The sequence below is a fragment of the Colias eurytheme genome, chromosome 18 (assembly GCF_061535395.1).
Source record: "Colias eurytheme isolate Ceu_HAF_F1 chromosome 18, ilColEury1 Martin Lab GWU primary, whole genome shotgun sequence".
Classification (NCBI taxonomy): domain Eukaryota; kingdom Metazoa; phylum Arthropoda; class Insecta; order Lepidoptera; family Pieridae; genus Colias; species Colias eurytheme.
This window is the reverse complement of record NC_142997.1, coordinates 2849248-2861252: the sequence shown is the minus strand read 5'-3', so window position 1 is coordinate 2861252 and position 12005 is coordinate 2849248. Positions and strand designations below refer to the sequence as shown.

The window sequence follows — 12005 nt, the reverse complement described above, 5'->3', positions numbered from 1 at the left end:
TGTTATAGACTAGAGTAGATAATTTTTGAAACAAAAAAAAATCGCAGTCGGATGAAACCCATTAGATAAGGGGGGGAATATGATAAAAATGTAAGGAAAAATAAATTACGGTCAATCCGAGTTTGGGAAGCGGGAGGGGGGAGCTTTTAAGAGAAAAAAATGGTTTCTCTCGATTTCCGACAAAACTACAAGTCCTATAGAAAAAAGTTCAATGGCAAAGTTGTAGGTAATTAAAAGTTCTACAACTTTTGTGTTCACAATTTTTTCACATAACCTCAAAATTTAGGTGAAAAATTCAAAAAACCAAGTTTTTGGTCTTTTATTTCTATCTACTTCAAAATTTATTTTTTTTCAACGAAATTTGGTGGAAACTTACTTTATTATGTCCCAAATACACTGTAATTTATCTGATTGAAAATATTTATTTTTTCGCCTTATTTTGAATTAATACCAAAAAAACAACCTAATTTTCAATCGAAAAGTCACCCGTCAAAATATCAGCTTTTTTCAAAAACTTGGAGTGCCTTTTATTCATTGAAATCTCTACTTTCATATGGTGTAAAAAAAATAAACACCACCATAGTAAATGTTCTCAGGAAATGCATACAAACAGTCTGAAAATTAGCTTTTACTAAATCAGGCACACTTCTCGAACTACCTGAAATGTTTTTATCGACATCATTTTGCTTTTGAATATGCTGTAAAATATTAAACTTAGAACAGATAATTATTTTTCTTTTGAAATATTACCGAAAAGCCGATACAAGAGAAGATATAGAGTTCAAGAAGTGTGCCTGATTTAGTAAAAGCTCATTATCACACTGTTTGTATGCATTTCCTGGGAACATTTACTATAGTGGTGTTTATTTTTTTTAACACCATATGAAAGTAGAGATTTCAATGAATAAAAGGCACCCCAAGTTTTTGAAAAAAGCTGATATTTTGACGGGTGACTTTTCGATTGAAAATTAGGTTGTTTTTTTGGTATTAATTCAAAATAAGGCGAAAAAATAAATATTTTCAATCAAATAAATTACAGTGTATTTGGGACATAATAAAGTAAGTTTCCACCAAATTTCGTAGAAAAAAAATAAATTTTGAAGTAGATAGAAATAAAAGACCAAAAACTTGGTTTTTTGAATTTTTCACCTAAATTTTTAGGTTATGTGAAAAAATTGTGAACACAAAAGTTGTAGAACTTTTAATTACCTACAACTTTGCCATTGAACTTTTTTCTATAGGACTTGTAGTTTTGTCGGAAATCGAGAGAAACCATTTTTTTCTCTTAAAAGCTCCCCCCTCCCGCTTCCCGAACTCGGATTGACCGTAATTTATTTTTCCTTACATTTTTATCATATTCCCCTCCTTTTCTAATGGGTTTCATCCGACTGCGATTTTTTTTATCTTTTCATTATTTTCAAAGGCTTCTACCCCAGTCTATTATGACCACAGACATATTGTATGTTATGACTTATGCCCATAATTTGTTACGATATTATGGCTCATCTTAATAAAATAGTAGAGCTCCTTAAGTTGATTACAGTTTCTACATACCTACCTAGTTGTGCAATCCAATAACTTTGCCCAAAAAATTCAATTTAATTAATAATCTACTTTCATTAAACAGATATAAAGTTTAATGATATAAGTAGTAAAACATCGCCTTGGTGTATTACTGATGAGATAAACTCTAAACTAGATATTAAAAAAATAAAAATATTCACCTAAATACCTAGTTCAGGTTGACGAAAAACAACAGTGGCTTTATAAAATGTATTATGTACCTACCTATGTTAAAATATTGTACATGTTCAGAATTGAACTTATAATTTATTTTAAATAAATGATGATCCTTGAATTTATTGTTTTAATTATTATTTTCCCTAGATATACTTAATACCTACGTAGTACAAAGTCAAAACTGTATAAGTACGTGGAATTTTTTTTAAAGAATACCTACTTGGAGAATGTGTGGATCTACAATCGATATCGAAGCCAAAAATATAGTTTGGTCTGTTTGTCTGTAGGTATGCATGTCCGGGCTAAACTCAAAAAGTGCTGCATGGATTTACTTCAAATTTAGTACAGAGATACCTAGGTTCAGACCTGATAATTGGACATAAGTTTTATCCCGGAAATCCCACGGGAACGGGGACTATGCAGATTTTTCTTTGTCTACGCGGGCGAAGCCGCTGAGGGAAATCTATATAATAAATACCTAACAAAGCTTAAAATTGTAAATCCTATTTGATTCTAATCTAACTTCCGAAATTACAAACCGTCGAAAATCCGTTACATTTGCTTGCAATATAATTAACGTATTTTACATCTGACTATCCCGTGAGATTGTTACCTACTAAAAAAATATACATATAGGTAACGTCTTATTAATAAGCCCACTTCCGTGGGTATATTATAACGTTTCAATTTTACAGTGCCAAAAAATAATTTACGTAGATCTAGTATTGAGTTTAGTTTGCATGTCTTTGATCTGTCATCTGCTTAGTGATCTAAGGTCATCTGAGTGGAATGATTATCACATATTATTGACAAAAATATTAAATCAAAAGTTACGTCTAACATTAAAGTTAATTCCACATAATCAGGTTTAAATAAGGAGAAACCTTAGGGAGAAACAATAACATATTATATTCAATTCAAATTTTGTCTCGTTGTATTAACTTATTTAATATTCTGTGTTAATATTTATTTATTATGTATTAACATAGTGTTGATTACATTCACTTTTACTAGCGTTAGGCGTTAGCTACTATTATAATATGATTATAATATTGTTTGCTGTGCTATTACAAGATTACAGTGACAGCAGTATTTGAATTTCGTGCCAATCAAATAAAGACATTCGATTGGTTAATGTCGTTGTTAAACAGTATTATCATATTTTAACGACAACTATTATAAAAACAGTTTTTTATTATAATATCCACTAGAATAATGTAATATTTATTTAAACTAATATGTACAGTGTTTGTATTTTGCATAAAAAAGTAAAACATTTAGACATCTGTCAAATATAATGTCAAAATTAGGTTATGTCTGCTCTGTTAAATTTAATATCTGTTTGTGTTTTTGATACGAGTGGAAATTGATCAGACTTGTTTATTTTGCAAAATAATTGCTGTGTACTACTAAGAGTTAACAATTTAGCGAAGTAAATGACTTGTTTTTGGTGTGAATTCAATCGTGTGTGATTTATTATGAAATAAAATTGAAAGATGAGACGAGGTCATCAAGGAATTGGCGGATGGCGTAATGAAACTCCGAGACATTACAGACCGCGAAACGGCGGCAATCCTCATTTTAGACCTCAAAGGAACTTTCCTCTATTAAGTTCTCCCAGGTACCTATATTTAATCTCTTGCAAATTGAAATAAAAGCTTTGCAATAACATAACATTATTTAGGTACCTACTACTTATTTATATTACATTATTATAACCGCCTACATTCAATTAGCATTGAGATATAATCGATATTCGATTTTAGTGAAATTTTGTTTCTAAGTTTTATTATTATGTTACAGATTCCCACCACCCGGTCCAAGGTCGCATAGACCAAATTTCTCACATCGCCATGATAACGATGATCATGACAGATCTCGATATAGATCTGATTTATCACATTATTCATTTACCAGATCAAGTGATAAACAACATCATAATGAAAGACAAATTTTACCTCTTTTACAACAAAACATGAAACATGGTAGTAATGCAAACACCAATTCATACCATGGCACTAGCAATCCTGATCGGTATCATGTCAACAGCATGGGAGACATCGACCATAGGCAAATACAGCACAAAAGAGACTTCAAATCTCACCCTATTCCACCATGGAATGTTGATAACCAATTTCAAGATATTGACGATCGAGCCTATAATAGGACATATAAAAATGACTCAATGGAGCAAAATAAAACACAACCAGAATATGTTGGTCATAGACCACCATCATCAGATCACTATGGTGGAAATCCAATTTCATCTATAGAAAACTCTAATACTTTTAGTAGGTCTGTTGATGATACTGTAAATATTGTTAGAAAACGATTATTGAGCAAAAATGATAGTCAACACACACCAGAAAGCAGAAATCAAGAGGAAAATGTTGTTGATAATTCAAACATCATGGAATCGGCTAGTAGTCATCATGAACAGCCAGTAAAGAAAAAATTACCGAGACAGAGACAAAATATTAAAGTAAATTGCGATAAAATTAAAAATAAAATATTTCATCAATTGTTCAAAATGGATAAAGAAAAGATACATAAGCTGTTAGACAATCCAAATTCATCAACAAAATTTGAGTATGCTATAAATAGTTTATTGACGGAATCGCAGAATAGCTTTAACCAACATTTGAGATCTGTTGCGGAGAAATCTCTATGTTCGTCAAGTACCGAATTTATGGAAAATGATAATAATACCATATATGAAGATACATTTATGAAACAGATGCAATGCATCTTAGACCCTCAGGACACTGTGCTTCTTGAAGATATCAAGCCAGTTGTGATGGCCGAGCTCAGTAAAGTATTACAGTTAGATGAATTTGAACATCGATTTGATACAAATGAGAAAAATAATTTTCCATCATCATATCAAGGCGATGAAACTGATTATTGTCATGAATATCAAGACGCATATAACCCAAGAGAACTACCTCAAAGCAATACCAATGACAGCACAAATAATACAGAAAACTATAACTATAATTTTGTTGATCAAGCAGATAATTATTACGGGCCTTATGAAGACCAGCATACTGGCCAACAAAGTGATGACGAGCCTAAGCCATTGTTTGAAAGACGACCCAGACGAAAAAGCTGCAATTTCAGTCGTGATAGAAATAATACAACAGAGAACAGAAATATGAGGAAGAGTGTAGACAGTAGATTAACTGATTACTTTCCAAGAGAGGAAAAGTTTAGACCAAAGGAAGAAGCTCCACCACTATTTGACGCTAATGTAGAACTGGGAGATGTAGAAGATACATTTGCAGAGTTAGATAAACAATATCATGTTGCAGTGGACCATGACTTTATTGAAAATGATGATTTATGTAATCCTGTATCAGATTTTAATAAAAATCCGTACTCAGAACTTAATATAAAACAAGAGAAAAACAATATACATGACTTACAGCCGCTGAGCCAAGACTCATTTAATAATCATAATAATTTCCAGAATGATCAAAGTGAGTTTAATCCAGATACTACCAATCCATTAGAGGACACAACTTATCAACACTCATGTCAAATGAAAGGAATGGAAGTGAAAAATAATAATAATGACAATGAAAACTCAAATATTATTACAACACCCAAAACTTCTTCATCATCAAATTCAAGGAAAAGATCGATAGAGCAAAAACCGTCTCACCGTAAAGAAAAACGAAAAAAAATGGATGAAAAATGTGACACTACTCATAAAACCAATAATAAAAACGAAATGTTACATGACAATGATTTTATAAATAAAGAAAAAATTCAGTCATCAAAGTCTACCTCTAGTGTAATTTCTAAGAAAAATGACAAAACTCCTCCCTCTGAGGAGAGAAGAAAGAGCTCTAGTGAGAAAAATTATTCCGATAAATATGTAAAAAGAAAAGAAAGTGAAGTAAAACAAAATAATAGTAGGAAAAGGCAAACTTCAACTTCATCAAATCATTCCATCAGTCCAAAAAATAATGATACATCAAAAAACCTACATACCCCATCAAAAACTGAGACAAAAATTACTTTAAAAACGATAGATATATTTACAGAACAGCCTAAAAAAGTAAATTTACACCAAGCTTACCGAAATACAGCTCAGCAAAGTAATACTAAAAAAATTGCTGAAATTAAACCAAAACCCACATATTTGTTACACCAAAAATCTTCGAAAAAGCATGAAGTGAGTACACAAGTCATAAAAAGATTATTAACAAAAGAAACCCAAACATCAGACTCAAAATGTTCAACTTCAAGGTTTTGCCAGACAGTCAAAACTAAATGTGCTACAAAAGGAATACAAACTGATGTGGAGTTACCTAACAAATCAAACAAAGGGTCCAAATCTACAGACACATTTGAAAGGATGAAGGAAATTGACTTAGAGATCCAGGTGTTATTACAAGAAAAGTTTAAATTGTATAACTCCTTAGAAAGCAAAGAAGGAGCGGTCCCAATGCAATCATTGGGTATGACTGTTCTTAATGTCGGTACTTTGGATGATAACAAAGAAAGTAATGATGATTTAGAAGATGACATTGTTAATAATTTTACCAATATACCAGAAGAAGAACTAGAGCAAATTGCCTTTGAAACAGCTCAAGATAATCAAAATCAATCATTTGTGAGCACTCGTCGTAATCAGCGACGGAAGGGATTACAGAACAGGCCAGACTCTGAAAGCCCGCATGGATTTACCAAGGATAAAAAAAAATCTAAATCTCCTAATATTTCACTTATTGAACAAATTATAACTGATGATCGTCCTTTGGAGGATATAATATCCCTTGATGATCTTGAAGTAACTCCAGTAAAATCTAAACCGAAATCAAGACAAAGACCAAAGAAAAAGGCAGCTCCCAAAAGAAAAAGAAAAACTAGTCCTGAGACTGTTGAATTGAAAGAATGCTATGTCCTTCTTATACGAGAGGATTTAAGTAAATATTCAATATGCAACAAAATTGAGGAGATTGTGTCTGATTTGGTTGGTATAGAAGATATGAAAAGAGAATTTGAAGATGATGTAAATTATATTGCTGATACTAGAGCAGGAGTATCAGCAGAAAGAGCAGTACCAAGTGAAGAGACTATTATTGAGGAGACTATTGTCAATGACCTACAGTTTGATATGTTAGATGTGTCAGAGGACATTGTTATTGGAGACCATTGTGAAGTTAAATGTTCTGATGAAAAGGAAACTATTGATCATCCAGATGTACCTATAAGTGAGGAAATCATTTTGGATAACAGCCAGTCGTCTATGGAAGATGTAACCACTCCGGCTGAAAGTCAAGGTGGTGAATGCAAATTATATGACTACTCATCTGATGAGAACCTTCAACGTGATTCATTGATTGTTAGCGGAAATGCTGATGCCATTTTGGCTATTGAGGTATGTTTAATATTCTTATTAGATAAAGCATGTATTCTTAATTTTTTTTTGAAGTGAAAACTTCTTTAGCGGCGTTGGGTATAAAATCTTAAACTCGCGTCAGGACACGTGGCCTGATCGAAAAAGCGTAAGACGGACTTTTTTTTTTAGCCCTTATATTCCATGCGTAAGACGGATACCATTCCAAAATATCAAACATGCTGAACGTTAATAATCAAGTTTTCACTTCTGCCGGCACTCCCGGAGTGCAACCCGTCTTTTTTTTTTATCTGAAATGATTCTATTTATTAGCTCTTATTGTTTACATACACATTGTTATGTGAAACTGTATTTTAAATTCATTTAATGCAAAATTTTTCCTTAGATCACCATGATACCATAATAGTTAATTCAACTATGGCTTCAGTCTGTCACAAAATACTTTAATTTTATTTTCAATTCATTCTAAAAATTTTTTACTTTAATATTAACTATGCAAACTTAAAACATTATAATTTTAGAACATTTTACTCTATGTCTATCATTTCTGTTACAGTGTGTTGAACAGAACTTTCTAGCGGCAGGCCTTGATGGCAATGTATATTATTTCAATGGAGATGGGCAGCTCATCACCACATTGCGAGGATCAAACTTGGCTGTGACTTGCCTCACTATAGTCAAGGAGAAATATGGCACCACTGTTTACACGGGTTCATTGGATTCTCGAATACGATATTACGATTTAGAGGTAAGGATCGTGAAAATATAATAATTTATAGGTAGTTTTAAAGAATTAAGTAACATAAATATAAAAAAATTCTACTTTCGATAATAAGCTGATCTTTTATGGCATATGCACTGTTAAGAACGATATATTGTTTACTAATTTACTACTATTTAAATTCAAAATAGAAATAATAATTTTAAAAATTCCTGAATATTATGTCCTTGGGATTGCAGTAGCTAAAATTGTAAAATGAATAATAAAGTCGATTTATTTATATATAAATGTGCTTAATTTAATACATAATTCACTCTTTTCAGACTGGTCTAGAAAAAGGTCCAGAGTGTAATGTTCTAAGTCCCATACAGACAATGGATAGAGCTTGGGACACAGTGTTTGTAGGTACAAGGACTGGATTTGTTCTGCAGTTTGAGTGCAAAGTAAGTTATTAATTTATTTTACAATATATAATTTTTTAATTAAAACTGGCAAATATTAATATCACAATAACAATTTATTGAAGACATAATAATATGTCTATCTACATTTGGATTCTTAATAAGAATAGCCTTCAACAGAATGTATGTTTGAGTTAAACAAGATTTTTATGCACAATCATTGATTGATTATACTGGAAAAATTTAAAACACATGCTATAAAAGCAAACAAAAATTGTTATTTACATACATAATGGTGATTTTCTTTTAATTTTTCTTTTCCTTCAATATAGAGACAATTTTTTTTTCTATTAAAAATATTAAAATTATACCATAACTAGCAGTCCGCCCCGGCATCGCCCGTGGTACATATTTCGCAATAAAAGGTAGCCTATGTCCTTTCTCGGGTATCAAATTTCATGCAAATTGGTTCAGTAGTTTAGGCGTGATTGAGTAACAGACAGACAGACAGAGTTACTTTCGCATTTATAATATTATTAGTACGGATTATTTGTATGTTTTATTATTTTGCAGAATAACATGTTAATACCAGTGAGTACGGTGAAGTTCTCGGACCAATCTATACTCGCGCTTCGTGCAATGAAGGAGGGGCCACGTAAAGTGCTATTAGTGGCAGCTAGATCTGAGAACGTGACGGTCAGAGACGCGCAAACCGGTCTGTTGTTGCGTACTCTGTGCGGGCCGAAGATGACGGTGTATACTCTGTTGTATGAAGACGGGAAGGTGTACTGTGGCACAAGTAACCATCAGATACAAGTGTTTGATTATACTGTGAGTATTTGTTATGTTTATTAGTGGTATCTGTGTATAAACTTATTGGTCTTCACTAAAATATTTTTCCAATAGTATTTTATACAGGGAAATATATTATGCAATGTTATAACTGAGCAAAGTTCTGCATTGTTGCGTTTTTATTACAAATAGTTTTCACCTATGACTGTGATAGTGTTAGTCTAAGATCCCACCGCAAGATCAGTGCGCTCATCGGTTTTTTGCTGAAAACCGAATTTTTATGTATATTTTTAATTAGGAGAATATATATCGACTAGGTTGCCAGTCAAAATTTGGCCGCAACACTCAACCTTAAATATTCAACATCTTTAACAGCCGGCAACCCTTATTTGCGGCCGGATTTAATTAGGCAACCATATATGATAATAAATAGAAAAAAAAATAGCTTTAATTTGATATATGATTCATCAATATATGATTCAAAAACCGATGAACGCACTAATCCTATATTTATAATTTTTATAAGCCAGCAACCCTTATTTGCGGCCGGATTTAATTAGGCAACCATATATGATAATAAATGGAAAAAAATTAGCTTTAATTTGATATATGATTCATAAATGTGCGTTATGAACGTAAAAATGAATCGAAATCATACCTGTTTGCACCAGGCTGCCAAGATGTTGCGGCCAGGTGAAAAGCGGCAACCGTGATTTTTTTGAATTTTTATATCATTTGACGTGATGTAGACTACATTTTATTCAAAAAACAAGTGAACGAATTTTTTTCCCAAAAATCGATTAGAAAAATTTTAATTAAACATGCATGCGGCCAAATTTTGACTGGCAACCTAGTCGATATATATTCTCCTAATTAAAAATATACATAAAAATTCGGTTTTCAGCAAAAAACCGATGAGCGCACTGATCCTGCAGCCGGATCTCGTACTATGTGGACATACTACACGTGTGAAATAAGTAGCTGTAAAAAAAACATGAATTTTCCTTATTTTTACTAATCATTCAAAACTTTTGCAATACATTTCTAATATGCATAATGATATTGTGTTATAGAGCGGCGCGCACGTGGGCACGCACGAGGGCGGCAAGGGCGCGGTGTGCCTGCGCGCGACCGGCGGGCTCGTGTTCGCGGGCTGCTACGACGGGTGCGTGTACGTGTACCGCGAGGGCGAGCCGCGCCCGCTCGCGCAGCTGCGCGGCCCGAGCCTCATGCTGCTGTCGCTGGCGGTGCAGGGGAGTAAGGTGAGGCGGGAGATTTGAAATTGGAATGTTTTATTTTTAATTTTCGAGGTACAGATTAAAAAAGTATTGAAGAAATTTTTTTTTATAAGGAGTTAGGTTATATTTTTAGCTGTTAAAATATGGTTAAAATTGTTTACAGTACCTACTGAATTATCCATTGTCTATTGTTTTGGTTATTTTTCATGGATTCTTTGAAATTTGTGAGTTTGTCTTCATTGCTTGTAAATTTCATTGTTTTATGTATTTTGACAAAATCCAATATCAACTTTTTCTATAATGATCAATTATTATTGAAAAAATGGTAGCCTATTCTTTATTTTTCCTATGTTAATATTGGAGACATGCTTATTACATATTAATTACACAATAAGCAGAATAATTTATGGACATATTTATTTGTTTCAGATAATTGCTGGGTTCAAAGACAGAAGCCTGTATATATGGAAGATTCCGCTATGTATATTACAAGAGATGATATTGTAAATCCCTACATTAAGTTGTAGATTCACCTTTACTAATTATGTATTTACTTTATAGTGTAACACCTTTGTATATAGAATAAATGGGTTATGAAGTTTTTTTTTCCTAAACAATCTGTTTTATTGAAAAACCTTACCTTTAGCTTTAGTTAACTATAAGTGCTAATGTGATAGACTACAAGCCCGCATAGGACAAAAATATGGGTCAAATGAACCACCAGGGGATATATCTAGAACGATAGCAGAGCAAAAAATAATAAGATTCATCACTATGCCGTCACTTGTAAGCTGTCCAACTGAGTGCAGATGAGAATTGAAAAGTACAGGTAGACTCGGTAAATTTTGGTCATATATTTTTGTACGGCATTCTTAACCATCGATAGATCCATTAAAAATAATAAGAAACCGCTCAGTGCCGTACAAAAATGGTGGTCCACCAAGTCGGAATTTTTATTTAATTTCCGAGAGTTACCGGGGGTAAATTTGGTCATTTGACCATGTACGGCATCTGTGTCATACTATTGCTATACTGCTTTTAATCCATTATTCCGCAACGCCGTACAAAAATCATGGGGACAAGGGGAAAAAATCGAGAGTTGTAATCCCCTCTCTTTCCCCACTCCAGGGGGTCATTTGACACAAGACGAAATAAATTTATTTTTAAAGTATTTTATGCATAGATAATATTTTTTCATGTGCCGTACATTTTCGTTGGTTCAAAGGGGAAAAATCTGAAAAAGAAAAAAATCCATATAACGAAATGTTTGCTTTATATTTTGATAATAAAATATAAATATACATTAATATTAAGAAGCTCGAGGTGGTTAATTATCACCTTGGAAAGTCGGAGTCAGGTGGAATGGACTCCGTTAAATTGATGAACTAATAAAAAAGCTATGAACGAAAAGATGTGAATTATATGCAATCAGCCCATGAATACAGGTAAAGTCACAAGCAAATGCTAGTAATATATACATATTCAAAATGTACAAGTAAAGTGCTTTCAAATGATACCAAACACTGCATATTTATCTTAACTTTATTTTTTTACTCTGTATGTTTTGTCCGCTAGAGGGCGCCACATTAGATTTTGTGAAACCCCATATAGCCTTTATAGCTGGTCGCTGATTATCCAGTGAACAATTCAGACGCTTCTAATGATATGTCATTTGTCGAATTCTGATAAGTAGTTTAGAAGTTACGAGGGAATAGATGAACATACATACATGACCTGTAAACAAC

General features: G+C 32.5%; 1 protein-coding gene across 1 annotated transcript; it reads left to right on the top strand.

Annotated features, from left to right (window-relative positions):
• The first annotated feature begins 2941 nt into the window (after positions 1-2941).
• LOC149900504 (uncharacterized) lies at positions 2942-10871 on the top strand. Its single transcript, XM_090112515.1, has 7 exons — positions 2942-3361; positions 3544-7129; positions 7665-7856; positions 8153-8272; positions 8804-9061; positions 10096-10284; positions 10690-10871. The coding sequence occupies exons 1-7, from the start codon at positions 3237-3239 to the stop codon at positions 10765-10767; spliced, it is 4548 nt and encodes a 1515-aa protein (XP_089968641.1). The 5' UTR covers positions 2942-3236; the 3' UTR covers positions 10768-10871.
• The last annotated feature ends 1134 nt before the right edge of the window (positions 10872-12005 follow it).